Source organism: Vombatus ursinus, unplaced genomic scaffold (assembly GCF_900497805.2).
Source record: "Vombatus ursinus unplaced genomic scaffold, bare-nosed wombat genome assembly UNPS02010284.1, whole genome shotgun sequence".
In the NCBI taxonomy this organism is placed as follows: Eukaryota; Metazoa; Chordata; class Mammalia; order Diprotodontia; family Vombatidae; genus Vombatus; species Vombatus ursinus.
The window spans coordinates 13,175,049-13,193,351 of record NW_020950062.1 but is presented as its reverse complement, the minus strand read 5'-3'; the positions used below and the strand labels follow the sequence as shown (position 1 = coordinate 13,193,351).

Sequence of the window (18,303 nt, the reverse complement as noted above, 5' to 3'; positions counted from 1 at the left end):
CCCAATTGCCTACAGTAATAAAAAAAGAAAATATAAATATTAACTGATAAAAAAAGAAAGGATAAATGCTAGAAATATCACATAGACAGAATTGATAATACCTGGAAATTGGCCATATATGGGGAGGGGGAAATGAAGGAAAGGAGAGAGTCAAAGATGATTCCAAGATTGTGAGCCCAGCTGATTAGAAGGATATGTTACAAACAATGAAAATAGAGATATAGACTTGGGAATCATCTGTGTAGAGATGATAATGGATGCCATGAAGTGAATGAAGTCATTAAGGCAGATAATGTAGTCTGATACAGGGCTTTTGGTCCAGGCAAAATTTTAATGTAAGTGTAGGAGGAAGCTGAGTCAGAAAAGTAGAGAGAAAAGAGGAGGTTAGATATGTAGGATGAAAACCATGAGAGCACAGTGCCATGGAAATCCATTACCATGGACCCATGAACTCACACACACTGATGCTTTGACAATTCCTCATTTGCATTGTTCCTTTCTACTTTGTGCCCAAGGTATTCTACATCTAATACTGTCATCTCTTGATGTTACATTTTCATTTTCTGAATCCTCACACTAAACAGGTTGCATTTTGTTTTGGTTTAAGCCTCTATTTTTTTATATTGCTACTGATGCAGATGGGCAAAATATAGACTTAGAGAGTTGCCTGTCTTCATGAGAAGCTAAATAACTTGCCTAGGGTTACTCAGCAAGTATGAGCCACAGGCAGACTTGACCAGGGCTTCCTGACACCAATACTGATTCTTTATTCATTGAAACATGCTACCTCTTTATGAGCTTGCACAGAGAAATAGCAATTCAGATGACACAAAAAATTATTCACGGAGTTGATCACTGACAACGATTAATTCTCACTCAAATATTGTTCTCTGCTCAACACTAACTAGCTTTTAGATCTGCCCATCTCAGAAAATTAGATATTGACATCAATACTTTGCCAACATGCATCAACTACAGTCTTAGCCTGGAACCACCCTCAGTGTCTGAGACTTCTTCCACCATGAACAATTATCCATCCCTGTGACCTTTTCACCTTGGAACATCCGTCCTTTGTGCCAACACCTTTCTCACATTGGGGAAGTCTTCCTGAAACCTCTATTTTGGGTAGAGGCCCAGGCTAGTTGACTTTCAAACTCTTCCTGGTTTTGCTTTTGACTTTCTGAACTTTGTCACCATGATTCTGCTACAGTCTTGCTCTGGAACTACCCTTAGTGACTGTGGCCCACTAACTCTGGGATATCTCCCTTCCATGCTATCTCCCTTCTTACACTGCTGAGTTCCTCTCAGGGCCTCCATTTGGGGAAGGGCCTGGGCCAACCATCATTTATTCTTTTCTAGGCTCTGCTTCTGACTTTTTGGATTTCAATACTATATTCTCCTTTCCCTATTATTTATTTTGTTGTGTCTCTGGAACTTACCATAGTGCCTAGCACATAGTAGGTGCTTAATAAATGTTTACTGACTGATGATATTAAAATGTAATCTACTTGAAGACAGATATAAGCTTTCTTTTTGCACAGATTTTTATCCCTGGTACTTAGCACAGGGCCTGGCACATAATAAGTGCTTAGTAAATGCTAGTTGCCTACCTGTTCACTCATTCATTCAATAAATAATTATTAAGTGCCTACCATGTATCAGATACCGTGCTAAGTACTGGGGATACAAAAAGAGGCAAAAGATAGTAACTGCCTCTAAGAAGCTTATAATCTAAAGGATCTGTTAGTCAATCACTTGTAGAATAATGATTCAGCCTGTCTTTCTCATCTTTTTACATATTCCTTCCCTTCATGTACACTAGAGTATAGCTAATTGACCTATCTACTTTTTGTTTAATTTCCTGTCTCTTTTCCTTTGCACTGACTCTCTCCCATGCTTATAATTTACCTCTTCCTCCCCTTCAATCTCTAGTTTCATTCAAGAATCAGCTGAAATCCCACATTCTGCAAGAGGCCTTACCTGATTTTGCCTAATTGCTAGTGCCTTCCTTCCCAAATTTCCTTGTATTGAAATACTTGGTATATGTTTGTAATAGATATATAGATAGATATGCATATTTAGATATCATCAACAGGTACTTTTAAGCCCAACCACTACATGCTAGTGTTCCAGGTATTGGGATACAAAAATAATGAATTAAACAATACCTATTCAGTAGGATCTTATACTCTGTACTCTGTACAGGGAAGGCGATACATGCGTGTGTGTGTGTGTGTGTGTGTGTGTGTGTGTATACACTTATAAAGATAGAGATATATAATGTATATGTCTATATAGATAGAGACTTTATATAGATACCCACTATATATCTGTATCATCTATATCTATATATTCTGTATAAACATTTCTGTACTTACTTTCTTCTTCATTAGAGCACTGGAGTGTAACCTCCTACTGAGTAGGGATTGTTTCATGCATTATATCTAGATCCCCAGTGCCTAGCACAGAACCCAGCACATAGTGTTTGAGCTAATAAGTGCCTGTTGACTGACTGATTTAGACACAATAGTTGGATTGAGATATTTTAGCATAAACCTACGCAGAACTCCTTTAGCAAAAATTGTTGCAAGCTTATTTCATGTTGTACTCCCTTTCATATAACAGATTCCAAACAAAACTGGACTACAAGCTGTTCTCTATAATTGTTCTATAATCTAATGCCCATTTCCATGCAATGGGCAGGCAGTTTCTCATGTGAAGAGTAAACTGTCTTCACATTGTAATGAAAGAAAAAGAGGAAATTTTTCCTTTCCTTCAAGGTCCATTTTTAGTGACTCTGGGGCAGTTAGGTGGCACAGTGGATAGAGTGCCCCAGGCCCAGAGTCAGGAAGACTCATCTTCTTGAGTTCAAATCTGACCTCAGAAACTTACTAGCAGGGTGAGTCATTTAAGAAAACCCCAAATAGGGTCATGAAAAATCACACACAACTGTAATGACTGAACAACTAAAGGATACAATATTTTCCTAAATATATACATATACATATGAAACATGTATATGAATAAGCACATGTATGTGCACATAGATGTCTATATGTATATAATTACATGGGCATACATTTATGTGTGTATCTTTATACACATATAAATGCACCGTCATTTGAAATGAGTCCTTAGCAATTAGGGGAATTAGGAAAGGATTACTAAAGGATTTGGTTCTAGAACTGAGGCATGCAGGGAACCGGAGGCTTCGAGGAGCAGAGGTAAAGAGGAAGCTCACTCCAAGCAGGCAATATAGTTTGTATTAAGGGACAAAGGGAGAGGTATAGAATATGGTTCACAGGCAGCAGCAAGTAAGCTACTTTAGTTGATGAGTAGAGTATGTAAGGGGAAGTAATAGGTATTCAGTCTGGAAAGATAGGCAAGAGCAGGACTTGGAAAGGCTTTAACTGCTAATGAAGAGAGTTTATATTTTATACTAAAGGCAAAGGGAATATACTGAAACTTTTTAGATAGAAGAATACTACCCTAAAATGTGTACTTTAGAAATAACAATTTGGCAGCTGTAAGGATGGTGGATTAAATGATTGAAACTCTGTTCTTAAGTCTTCTCTCTCTCTGTCTCTCTCTTTCTCTTTCCATCTCTTTCTCTGTCTCCTTTCCTCTCTCTCCTCCTCTCTCCCTATCTGCTTTCTCTCTCTTTTCCTCTCCACATACATGCAATATATACATACACACAGAAATATACACATGTCAATTATCCAAATCTATATTTTATCATCTATGTAGCCAAGTTAAACAGTGTTTATTAACAAATTTATCAACATAACTAGATATTCAGACATCATAGTAAATTAGCATCAAAAGCACGTCTACTCAGTCAAGAGGTGGGATTTTCATGTAGTGAAAATGGATAACAGATGGCCAGCCCACACAAGTGTTGCATTGCAATCCACAAAATATTAAAATATGTAGAGGCAGGCTGATAGGACATTGGGCAGGTCTGCTTTTCATGAAAAGAGAGTAACAAGAAAATACCTGACAATAGGAAGGCTTACATGGTTTGAACTCTACAACAATAGAGGAAATACTCATGCAAATTAGATTACAGATCCAAGACAGTATGGATATAAATAAATGCACACAGTAATTAACATGGAAAATAAATCTGCCCAGGTCTACATGTTTATCTAAATGTAGGAAAGATATATGGATAGGTCTATATAGCGTGTGTGTGTGTGTGTGTGTGTGCATATACATATTGTATATGTATACTACGAAGATACGAAGAATGTCTCAAAAATAGTACAATTTTGAGCTTTAATAAGCTTGAATATTTTTATAAAGCAAGAAGACTTTTGGAACATTGAGGATACACGTGTATCTCTCTCTCTGTACGCATGCATATTTTAAGAATGATACTGAATATAAAATGATATGAATGGTGGCACATAATATAATCTTTACCACCTTTCCAGTCTTCTAATATTCCCTGCCACATATTCCTCAATCCAGAGGTACTGGCATCCTTCTTATTACACAAAAATAACATTCCATGTCTCAGCTTCAAAGGTTTCTCTGGACATCCCTCATGCCTAGAATCTTCTTCAACTTTGTATCTATCTCCTGGCTTCCCTGGCTTCCTTCAAGTCCCAACTAAACTTCCATCTTCTACAGTAAGCCTTTCCAAACCCCTCTTAAATCCAGTGCTTACCCTCTCTTAATTATTTCCTATTTATCCTGTATATGGCTTGTTTGTACATATTTGTTTGCTTATTGTCTCCTCCATTAGATTGTGAACCCCTTGAAGGTAGGGACTGTCTTTTGCCCTTTTTTGTATCCCCAGAACTTAGCATAGTCCCTGGCACATAGTAAGTGCTTAATAAATGTTTATTGACTGACTGACAGACAGCATGGTAGCCAGGAGGTCCTGAGTTCAAGTCCCACCACTGACACATAGTGATAGGTGACCTGCATAAGTAGTCACTTTCTGGATGCTTAGCTTTTCAGTGCTCTAGGCTCCTCTGTAAGAGTATAAGTTGCAGAGAACATTATGACCTGCATATCAATGCAAGCATGTGCCCAGTGATTATACTGATGTAGGGAACTTTTTGATGAAGAGACTCTAACTAAAAAGGATGGTCAGCACTTTCTTGAAACTTAGATTATTAGAGAGTTGCCTAGAGCATTGAAATGCCAAGTGACTTGCCCAGGGTTATACAACCCCTGTGTGCTAGAAGTGCATCTTGAGTACAGGACATCTTGGCCCTGAACCTAGCTATGCCTTGGTCGTATTATATCACATTATGTCATATCACAGATCATATATTTATGTATAATAACATATATACATTTATAAATACAATCTTTATATGTATGTGGTAACTAGGACATGTGGTGGGTAGAGTGACAAGTCTAGAGTCAGGAAGACTCATCTTTCTGAGCTCAAATCTAGCCTTAGACACTATGACCCTGAGCAAATCACTCAACCCTCTTTGTCCCAATTTCCTCATTTGTGAAATGGGCTGGAGAAGGAAATGGCAAATCACTCTAGGATTTTTGCAAAGAAAACCCCAATAGGGTCACAAAGAGTCGGGCACAAGTGAAATGACTGAACTGCAACAAATATGTGGTAATGGATGGCATCTCTCTGTGTGTGAATAATGTATGTATCTATATATGTGTGGACACATAGAATCTATACTCACATACATACATTATACATACATTACATACATTATACATACATACATATATTACCCTAATCATATTTCTGAATGTGTGTATGAGTGTGTATGTTTGTTCATCTCAAGGGTTGTAATTGCAAGAAAATGCGTCACCAGTCAGTCATCCTTCTGGTGATGAACTACACCATACTAAGCCCGAGTGTATGAGTGCATTAATGTTCCTATGATTTGAGTGTTGTAGGACATTTTCCTTTTACTATTGCAGATCTGTGACTTCAAATGTTAGAAATCTCCCTGAGAGCACTGATATGTGAAATACCATGACCAGGATCATGTAGCCAGTCTGTATACAAACTGTGATAATGAGCCCACGTCTTCATTACTCCAGGCTGGCTTTGTGTGCTCTGTGTAACCTACAGTACAATCAGTCCCCATTCACTCTTATCCATGTAAATGTTCCTTCAATTATACTGGCCTCTATTACCTTCTGCCTTCCTTTGCTCAAAAATTCATTGTTATCCTCTTCCATGGTACTCATTTGTCAACCTTCTCTAAACTTAGTCTTTTCAAGTTGACTCTTTCTCAAAATGCTATTTACTAACAATCTCATGGTCTGGGAGGAACAAACATAAAAGATAGAAAGAATCCCACTATTAATGTTAAAATTATCAAGCAACATTTAAACTTTTGCTTCAGTCATGTAACCTTCTTGCTTTACTAATCATGTTGTACAAATGATGATGATAAAAGCCAAAGAGATTAATGAACTTGTACAGGGTTATTTAATTTGTGGTGGCTGGTTAATGACAGGAGAATGATTGACACTCTGGTCTAATATCTATTCCGTGTCCAGTTAACTAGGATTTAAAGCCTCAAAGAATTCAGATGTTGCAAACATTCCAAGGTAATTAGGAATGGGTTGCTAATTAGTTTTCTCTCTACTCTACTGACCCTTACCTTTTGGAAGCAAATTTTGGACAAGGAAAAACAGTGAGTTTTGGCAAATAAATCAATAGACCTGGAATTGTACCAAGAACATTTTTTCTGAGGACATTTATGGAACTTCATTCTTGACATTATGATAAATTGCAAATTGCTCAAGTGTCTCACAACAATAAAATTTCTATTTTTTCATATATTCTTAGTGTTAAAATTACAAAAATACCTCCATGGAAATGACTCTCAAAGACCATGTACTGAGTCATAGAAGAGTTTCAATCTGTATTGGTGTAGGGAATGGCCATACTGCTGAAACTGTAAGTAAGTGAGGTATCAAATATAATGTCTGGAAGATTCCAAAATTGGAAATAGAGAATTAGGTGGCACGTGGCAAGAAAAGGACAAATCAGAGTTACTTTTATGAGCTAGTAATAAAATGAAATTCAAAAACATGTCTTTATCCTAGCACTAGGAAACTTCTAGTTCTTTAATACAAGCTGTTCTATAGAGAGGTATGTGAGTGCATGTGTGTGTGTGTGTGTGTGTGTGTGTGTGTGTGTGTGTGTGTATGTGGTCTACCTTATGGATGGTGGTTAGCAGAAAATGCATCATCAGTTGGTCAACCTTGTGGTGATAAACTCTATCATACTAAGCCAGGTTGGTACTTGGAGGACAGGTACAAAATAAATAACTCCAAATATTTGAGGCCTTTCTGCTTTGATGGGACCTAGCAGATCTTACACTGTATTACCTTTGAGGTTTTATGGATTTCTCATTATGGGAAAGCACCTAATTGAATTACAGACGTGCATATACATATATATGTATGTATGAAATAATTGATTTGACTGTGTCTGTTATTTGTGTTGCTACTATACGAATGAGGTGAATGAGTGATACGTAGCACATAGCTTCACGTTCTAAAAAGTAGAATATTATTCTCGTGATAGATACACATACACAAACACACTTACAAGAAGAAACTGAAACTGCAGGTGAATGTTACTAATCATTCTAGTGCACTCAATGACACAACAATGTTCAGAAGATATGGTTGACACATCTGAGTTTGTGATGAAAGGAAGGAAAAAAAAGTGCCACCATGAAACAACATTCCTTTTTCTATCCTTATTCACCAGTACCTATTGGAACTCAGATTCTTTTGCTGTCTAAAGTTGAGATTGTTAATTTCCTTAATAATTTAAAGATAACTTAATGATGTAATAGATCTATACATGTAGACAATAGCCCTCTTAAGAAAAAGAATAAAAATTATTCTTTCTATAAAGTCAATTAGGTATAGCCATTGGAAAATGAAGTAATAAACATAACTATACAAATCTAGCCACTTGTTAAATATTTGTTGTATATGATTGTGTTTGGTTGAGGGATATTAATAAGAAACTCCACTCTAGACTTCATACCTTTATTAAGAAAAAGAAGTATTTTTTCCACCAGGAGTTTTCAGATTGCATGTACAACATGCCTTGATTTTAAGTATTATCTCTATATTGATGACTCAGATCTTTATTTTCAGACAGTCTCTCTCTTAAGCTCCAATTCTATATCATGAACTGCTTATTAGATAATTCAAACTGGAATGTCTCAAAGACACATAAAACTCAACATTTCTAAAACCTCAACTTGTTATTTCTTTCCTTAAATTCATCTCTCTTCTGAACTGCCTCATTTCTGTTAAGAGTATCAGAGTCCTTCATATTGAATGAAGGCTTGCAATTTTGGTATCATCCCCAGCTCAATTACAATCACCCAACATAGATAATCAGTTGTGAAATTATCTCTTATTCCATAACCTCTTACATATCTATCTCCTTCTCTCCACTCACACAGCTACCACACTAGTTTAGGTATTCATCCTACAATAACCTTCTAATTGTTTTCTCTATTCCAAGTCTCTCCACAATCCAACACATCCTTCATGTAGCTTTGAAAATGATTTTGCCAAAGTGCAGGTCAGATCACATCACTGTTTTACTCAAACTCTAGTGACTCTTTATTACCTCTGAAAGAAAATACAAAATCCTTAGTTTGGCATTTAAAGCCCTTCACAACCTGACCCTTCAACCTACCTTTCTAGCCTTATTCCACATTTTTCACCTTCCTGGACATTATAGTCCAGTCAAATTGGCTTATGTATTGTTTCTCATCCAAGAACTGTATCTCTGACCTCTTTATATCTATATCTCTCTATCTATATCTTTATATCTACCCACCCAGTATTACAGATATATACACATATTACTCCAATTAATTACAAATTATACATCCATACACACTCATACATACACATATGTATATTAGACACATATTTCAGCTAAACTGTCAATTGTTATGAATAATTTAATATAGGAATAATAATTTGTGAAAATGCACTGAGATTATGCAATTAATATTTCCCAACAATACCTAATTATACCAGTTTTTTTTCTCATAAAAAGAAACTACAAATTTCAATTGGATAAGCTGATAGTTGAAATAAACCAGCTATTCAGGCACCTCACAATCTGCTTAGCTATGGCATAAGCAAGAATTATATGTCATAGAGTTTCAAGTAGTCCATAAGTGCCAATCTCTTGCCAGGTGATAGAAGAAGAACAAAGAATAATAAATGATCCTTGACTCATGGAATTTATATTCTATTTGGAAGATGAGATATGTTCAAAAGGTGTATGTCTGACAATAGTACCTCCCTGCTCAAAACTCTTCATTGGCTTTACAATTTCACATTGGTCCCCTTAATGAGCTCAATGTGCCATTTCTTGTACTCAATACTTGATCTGCCTCGTTACATTTACACAAACTATTACTCATGCTTGAACTCCTTTCCTCCTTGACTCTGCCACTTAGAATCTTTATTTTCCTCCAAGGATCAATTCATGTGTTACCTCCTCCCACGTATCCTTAGTTGTAAGTAGTCTGTTCCACCTCACTTTTCCTTCTACATAATGTATTTTACTCACCTTGTGGTAGAATGTAAGCTTTCAAAAGCAAGGATCATTTTATTTCTGTCTTTGAATCCTAAGAAGCTAGCACTGTCTTGTACCTCAGTAAATAATATATGTTTTTAATTGAATCAAAATTGAAATATAACTATACTACTTGATATGTAAAAATAATGAGAAAATATACAGTATTATTCTAATGCAGAGGATAGAAGGATTACTGTTAGAGGGGAAAAGGAACATTTTACAGAATGAGTTGGCATTAGAACTAGAGTTAATGGGTAAGAAATGGACAAGTGGAATTGGGAGAGAAATCTATTCCAGAAATAGAGAATAGGATAACCTTTGGCATAGAGGTAGAAAGGCATGTAGTGCCTTTAAAGAATAGCGAATACTGTCATTCTGAACTCAGCTTAAATGAAAGATAGTATGTGAAACATGTTAAGAAAACAAATTGTAGTCATATTTTTGGAAAATTCAAAGACATCTTTGAAAGGAACAAAAGTATAGGACTTAATTCAAGACCGTGGAAAGCCATGTAAAGTTTTAGTACTCTTCTATGTGGCATGATTGGGGAAGGAAAATTAATTTGTCAACAGAGCGTAATATAGATTTGGAGGGTAGATTCAAGGAGATTTAAGGCAGGTAGACCAGTGAGAAGTCTATTACAATAGTCCAGACAAGTAATAATATAGGTCTTTATGAGAGAGATAGCAGGTATTTGTAGAGAGTATGAAAGGAAATAATGAATTAGCAACTTTTTAGGTAACAAAATGAGGCAGAGACACCTTAAGTATTTCGAATTTAGGAGGCTAAATGAGTGTCTACAATAACTGGGAATTGGAAAGATGGTAAAGAATGTAAGAAGTTGTTTTTGTACTGGTTTAGGTGCCAGGGTTATATCCAAGAAATATCTGTAGGTTAAAAAAGAAGATGCCTTAGGAGTTATCTCAAGAGGTGATTATTGCTTCACAGTGTTTTGAGCTAGAAGGGATCTTATAGATTATTCAACCCATTTATTTTACAGAGGAGGAAATTGACATCCAGAGAGGTAAAATGGGTCTAAAGTTGACTAAAATCACATACACACACGCACATACATATATGGATACACACACACACGTGTGTGTGTGTGTATGTATGTATGGTCTAGGACTTTGAAGCTATCACTTTTCCCCCCTTGTATACCACATTGTGTTCTTTCTACTATGTAGCACTGCCTTCTCATAGATGAACTCATCACAACAAATTAGGTTTCTGAGAGAGAATGAAGAGAAAATTGAGAACCAACATCAAAATACTGGGCAATTCCAACATTTAAGGAGGCAGGGGAGGATAGCATTAGATGAAATACACTTCAAAATGATTTGTTTTATACTTTAAACCAATGACTCCTAATGTGAACAGGAGCTGTGGTATTACTTTGTGGCTTTTTGTATGTTGATATGCTTTTCCACTTTGAACATAGCTTGTTATTTCCATAGAATGCTTTTTTCTATCAAAAAAAAAGTTTATTTGCTTTAGGGTAGTGGCAAAGATCAATTTGGAAGCCTTTTTCTGAGGTATATGAGGTTTGCTTTTCATAAATATAGTTTGAAAGCCTTACCATGATTGGTAAAGAGTTGTCAGGCTACTGTGCTATCAAAAATCATAAATGTGCATAGGATGCATGTGCACACATAAAAATTGGAAACATCTGAATGTAGTACATGAAGGGACTAATGATATAATTCTAGTATTTTTAAGTATCCATATGTATATACTTGCTACTGATTTAGATGGTCTATTTTCTAAATATACACACCAAAAGCAGATAGATGTGTAACTGCATTATTGATTCAGACACTTACAAATTACTCTGAAATGCTGAGTAACTTCTATTGTAAAATTTTGGCATATTCCTTCAGAGTTGAATGATCAAAATTTATGGCTCAACAGAAGGGAATATTTTAATGTATCTTATCTATAGACACAGTATTGGATTACTGAATTGTGTGTGAAATATCTCCTACTTGGAGAAAATGTAATCAAATTGCAATAAAATTGGAGAAATGTTTTAATGATGTAAATAAGGATATGAGAAAAAGACACAGTGACATGTTCAACACAGGTGCTACCAATGGAAGTAAAAAGATGTCATCATATAATTGTTGATAGTAGAAGGTTGATGCTACATGAAAAATGGTTTTATGGAAATAACATGTAGATATAAGAATCAGAACAAAACAAGGCATAATAAGATATCATTGCAATAGAATGTAAGGAAAAGATTGAAAAATACAATCTAATGAGGAAAATAAGAATGTGGAACTTGTGAAAAGTCAACTATCAGAATCAGAATATCATCAAAATTAAAATTACATTAGTTGATTTCAACAACAGAAATTGTTGTTTTTTGGTGTGTATTAGGTGTGGGTTACAGATAACATTCATCTCCATATACATATACATGGGAAAAATGTGCATGATTGTGTACCAGAAGATGACTTATAGAAGCAAGGCTATACCTGTGATAAGTATTCTTGATCATGTGAGGGAACATTAGTTTGCTAACCTGAGGCACCATTTAATTCAAATTAAAATGAACATACCTGCACATTATACTAGCTAGCTGACCTGCTAAATTTCCCCTATAGTCTCATTTGGAAATATTTTCTCCTGGGAAACCCATATATCTGCTGTCTCTGACCAAACTTTAATGAATACCTTATTCTCAACCTATCTTTTGCATGAGCCTCACTTTTTAGCACATTTTGGGTTGGGAAAAAAAAAGGAGAAATGGAAGACATAATCAACATAACATAGCTAGATTTTTCTACTGTTAAACTTGCTAGACAAAATGATGACTGACCCAAAATTTTATAGGGAATGTTTATTATATTAGGAAATTCATATATATTCCACCTATCCTTTCATTTGCTATAAAATTGGCATGTGTTATTATACATTGTCTATTATAATGGCATTTCACAATATTTGCTATCTTTTACTATTCTTAGTTTCTCCCATCCTTAAAATAGAGTAGAGCCATTTGGAAGGCACAGAGAATATTCGTCTCATTTCTCCCTTTAAAGGGTCTGACTATATTTATATAGACCTACTTAGTCTATTTCTTTCCTGCCAATCAAGTTAATTTACTGGAAATTTGATACAAATGATGGATTGCTTATGTTTTCAAGAATTACTATCAAGTAGGATGCTTTTGCCTAAGTGCAGTCTTGCTCAGAGTTAGCAAATCTGGGAAATAAGCTCCTCAAAGGACTTTTCTAGAAAATCAAAGTGAATAAGTATGGCTTTTGAGAAGGTTTAGAAACCATTCATAAACATGAAAAGAGAGAAATAACTAAAAAGCATTGTTTTAGACTAAATTTTTTTCTTGATTTTATCATTAACTATTAACTTCTGATTTTTTAAAAAAGTTATTTTTTTGTCTATTCTATTTCAATGATAATTTTTATAGGGTAGAAAAAATTCCATTGCTTTTACATCATACTGGTAATGGCACTGATCAATTCCATGAGCTATTTTCATAACTCTGAGTTTCCTAGCAAAATATTACTCTTAATATTTCCCTAAATTAATTGATATTCTGATTACTAGATTTTATTTTTTAAAAAAGTATTAAAATCCAATGAACACTAGAAAGTTAACATGTATGTTAAGGATAGGGACCAGATAATTTAAAATTTTAATTAAAATAATGAATATATATAAATATATGTTCTATTATCATTGCACTATAATATAATATATTCTTGAGATATAGTCAAATATGTGATCTAAGTTGTCTTTTCACTAATTTTGCCATTAGACCATGGCTACAAAAAGCAAATAATTCTGTGTATGTATGTATACTTTATTTGTTGAGCTGCCAGGTGCATGTGTGGTAATTTTCCCTTTTGTTAATGTTTCCTTTTGTCGTGCTTTTAGAGGTAGAGAGTAGATCAATTTCCAGAAGCAGAATGGAATGATTCCAGCTGAAAAATTCCTAGTGATCAATTCCCATGGTAAAGAAAGACTGTCCTGAGAAATGCAGGGCCAGGAACTCGTGGATTTTTCTGCCACCCATTTTTCCACTTAGAGCATGCGGGGAACTATCAGAATCATGCCATCTTTCAGTTAGATAAATCCTACATCTCTGAGTGTTGACCCACCTCAAGTTGAACATTTGGCATGCTATTTATTCCCATCTCTCACTCCCAGGGTAGCAGATTGACCTAGTTTATTCAGTGCCCAAAAGTAATGAAAGTATTCATTGGAAACTAAGCAGAGACAAAGTTTAATCCAACTTAGGTGCATTATGAATTTAGCTTACCAGATTCAAATTAGCATGCACTAGACCAATGGGTTTTAATGTGGAAATCTAGGATTATAAAACTGGACTGAGTTGTTTAAATTGCTGTATGGAAATTTACTTTAAAATAAATGTTTTCTAATATTTTGAAACTTCTTTTTGGAGAAAATTCTAAGTATTGCACAGATAATCTCTTCAAAGCATTTTCTTACTCCCATATATTATTTTCTCCTTAAATACATTTGAAAATAAAATAACCCTGAATTCTTGTAAGTTTTTTGTTTAGTTTTGTTTTCTGATTGGAGTTACCTTTCACTCTCTGCATAAATTTTTCTCCTCTACGTTCATGATCTGTTACTTGTACTATAGTGCTGTGCAGTGTGTTTCATGGGGGAGTTGCTGACATAAAATACATTTAATGATTTCTGTTTTTAAGTAAGGGCACAGTAAGAAAGGGTACATAACTGAGAAAGCTGAGGGGAGGGGATGAGATTTCTAGTTATAAGTTAATTTTACATAACCTGAATTCCAGGAAAAACTTAGTCTAATCCCTTTTATTGACTAAAAAAAGAGCTAGCTAAATCCACTATATTAAAATTGCAAAGATATTGTAATAAAAAGTTACCAGGGACTTGTAAGTTGCTTTTTTAACCAGATAAATGGAAAGATGTAACTGACAAAAAGCTTGCAGTTCCCTAAAGAATAGCTGGTGGACTACTGAGAATGAAATGAGTTATTTACATTAATAGTTGGTAGATAAAATAGACTAAGCAAACATGGTAATACTGAACACCATAGAAGCTATTTCCATTAGTACTTAATCTTCATGATGATCTTGTTCCAAACAGTGAGATTTCCAAGCTAGTGTCTTGGATGTTTTTTATTCTATTTAGTCAAAATTATGCCTGTTAATAAAAATGGTGGATAAGAATTCTAACGAGGTTAATTAAACTAACAATAATAAAGAGTATATATGAACATCCATTGCAATTGATTAATGAAATCAATTTTGTATTGTGGGTATTCTGTGTTACTTTATGAAACAGCTTTCCTGTCTCATCTGTAAAACAATATAAAGAAGGATAGGTATTTTATCAGCTAAACATTATCTTTTAGAATTCAGAAGGTCTCTCTATCCTCATATTGAGTTGCAAAAATCTGTTAGAACATATTCTGTAATTTGGTAATTATCATGTGGTTCTCTCAGCAGAAAAAATGATCACTTCAGCACGTTCAAATTACCCCTCTCTAAAAGAAAATGACATTTCTCCTCTATCAGGACAAGCAGTTGTATTTACCAAAAAACCCTTTTTACACACTAGAGAAAAGAAGGCCTTTCATTAAGTATACCTTGATACGGGGCGCTAAATCCACGGTAGCGGTGGTTGCTGTCTGTGACAAAGTGCAGCCGCAGCCAGTTTTTGTTGCTGATAATTGGTGGTGGTATATTCATTCCAGATAACCTAAAGTATGAAAGATGACAAAAATATAAATAAAGTAATTCACTAGCACTGTTTGCTTTATAGTACCATTGAATCAAGTCTCCTACCCTGGTATAATATATGATCCATGATGCTCAAGCTCAAACACATAAAAATAATGCTTTACAACACACAGACTAGTGCTTCTAATGAAAAGTAATATAAATTGGGTGCATAGGATTACACTAAAAGAGAAAATAGGAACTCATTCTGATTGGAAAATTACATTCTATGTCAATGTGTGCTCACTTATCTTAATAATGAATAGACATGAGTAAGGAGATGTGTATTCTTTTCCAAGGTAGAGGAAAAGTCAATACAAAATATCTCTTTATAGAGCAGGGTTTTTTGTTTGTTTGTTTTTATTGGGCCTGTGGTTTCAATTGGTATAGGGAAGTCCCACTCTGGAAATTTTTTTCTATTAGTTCAGAATGACTACTGCTCTATAACTTTATATTTGTGGAGTTGCCTGCGGGAATGGAGAAGTTAGTGAACTTGTCCAAGGTCTCAGCCAGTATATGTCACAGGCAGGACTTTCACTTGCATTTTGTTCTGAATCTGATACAGCTCTCCAACCTCTATACCACCCAACCTAATTAGAGTAGATATCCAAAGTCATATCACTTTCTCCACATAGAAAGAGCTCAAGTTTTCTTACAAGGAAAACTTAGAAAACTGATGATATTTTCATCCCCCAATATCAACTTCCTAATAAATTTCTATCATATGTCCTAGATTTCTTGATACACAATTTCAAATATTAATCAATATTTCATGTCAATTGAAGATTTCACATTTATTGTGAACATTTTGATATTTTTACATTAATTTTTGTACATACATTCTCATCACTAAAAAAATTGTTCATTCCTACATTTTGGAATCACTGTTTCATTGGCAATCTCTTTAAAGAAATGCACCTAAAGTTATAAAACCTCAATACCCAAAACAGATTTATTACAAGATAAAATGATAGCCATATGCCAGAACAATTTAGCCTTTTAGAGAGATCTATGCATTATAAAAGAGATTTAATCTATGGAATATTAATTTAGCTGTTCTTTTTCCCTCTATCTCAATTCTTTAAAATATGCTTAAATCCTTTTGAACCCTTGATGGATCTACTAGTTCTTAGGTTTTTTGTTTGTTTGTTTTTTAACCAATAAGTTCAGTTCACTTTTCAACAATAGCTGAAAAATATGGGAATATTCATTTAATTTCTTAGTCTTTTCTTGACAATTATACTCATTTGCCTTTCTTGTGTTTTTGTCTGGAATGTTAAATGTTCATCTCATCTTTTTGTTGTTGTTGTTGCTGTTGTTTTTCTTTAATTTATGGAATGCTTCAAATAAGTGTACCTCTTGTTGAAGGTTCATACTTCTTACTGATAAATAGATTCATCTGTGCCTCTACCATATTAGAAAAATTTCCATCATATGTTAAAGTTGTTTACTTCTTTGTTGGTCTTTGTTAATTCTTGAGAGCTCTGATTTCCAAGCTATTTTATTTATTTTATTATTATTATTATTATTATTTATTTTGGATTCAAACACAAAACTCAAATACACTATAGAGAAAAGAAAAAGAAACATATCATAAACTTAAATATTGAAACAAATTCAAAGTAAGAAAAGGAAAAAAAGGCAAGTCATGAACAGCAGAAGATAAGATAGGATTCAAAATATATAGCAATAAATTTCCATATCAAGAAAGCCTATACTGCACATTATGTTAATAGCTGTACATCTTTTCTTTGCTTCCCTGTGAGTTTTTCTTATTCTTTGCTATGCATTTTTTACTTTGTTCTTTTTCATCCTTCTTCCCCCCATCTCCCTGAGGCTACAATTATGTGTGAATATATTTTTTTCTCTTGTTTCCTATCTCTCCTGACTCTTCTACTTTACTTATACCAGCTACCTTGCCCTCCTATTACTTAGTCTACCCCCCTCCAAGGAGCCCTCCCCTATCCTCTAATTTCCATAAATCTAAACACCCTTATATAGCCCCCTGAAGCCTGTTCCTTTACTCTTCCTTCCAGAGACTTCTCCCTCTTCCTCTCCCCCCTCCCTATGCCTTTACCATTTTATTTCTTCTGAATTTAGAAGACTTTCATACTCTTCTAGATATATATGCATGGTTCCCTCTTAAACCCATTCCTGATGAAAGTAGGTTAACAAAACTACCAGCATTCCTCCCCCATTTAATTCCTCTGTATCAATTCTTCCTCTTTTGTATAAAATAATTACTCTTTTTAGCTGTTCCTAAATGGTTTTACTTTTCCAAGTCACATCATACTCAGGTCTACCCCAGGTTTTATTACAAATTACTCAATTACTAATGACAATCTTAGACATACGTTTTACATTTTACATAAATAAAAAATAAATGGTCTGTCCTTATTGAATCACTTGTAATCAGTCTTTGGCATATACCTTATGTTTCTCTTGGCTCTTCTATGTCAAATCTTCTATAAGTTCAATTATTTTAACAAAGTCTTGAAAGTCTGATGGTTGATCAAATGCCCATGTGTTTCATTCAGGATTATGCTTAACTTTGCTGGATATGATATTTTCAGCCAGAACCCCAGTTCTTTTGTTCTTTAATATGTAGTATCCTAAGACCTGTGGTCCTTTAGTGTCTCTACCACTAGGTCTTGTGTGATTATAATTATGGCACCATCATGTTTAAATTGATTTTTTCTTGTTGCTTTTAATGTTTTATCCTTGAGCTGGGGATTTCAGAATTTGACTATAATACTTCTATGAGTTTTCCTCATAGGATCTCTTTCAAGTGGTGATTGATGGATTTTTTCTATTTCTACTTTCCTCCCTTGTTCTAATTCTTCAGGACAATTTTCTTTAATTATTTCTTGTATTATTGTATCAAGATTCTTTTTTTGATCATAGCTTTCAGAAAAGTCCAATTATTCTTATGTTTTCTCTTCTTGACCTGTTCTCCATATCAGTTGTTTTTCTTAT

General features: G+C 34.4%; 1 protein-coding gene across 3 annotated transcripts in view; it reads right to left on the bottom strand.

The window, feature by feature from the left end:
• Window positions 1–18,303, bottom strand: part of CSMD3 (CUB and Sushi multiple domains 3) — a 1,542,511-nt gene that overhangs the window by 939,954 nt on the left and 584,254 nt on the right. For all 3 annotated transcript variants that reach the window (XM_027854053.1, XM_027854054.1, XM_027854055.1), the window contains exon 6: window positions 15,195–15,307. In XM_027854053.1, coding sequence (XP_027709854.1) covers window positions 15,195–15,307 — 113 coding nt within the window. The remainder of the gene's footprint in view (window positions 1–15,194; window positions 15,308–18,303) is intronic.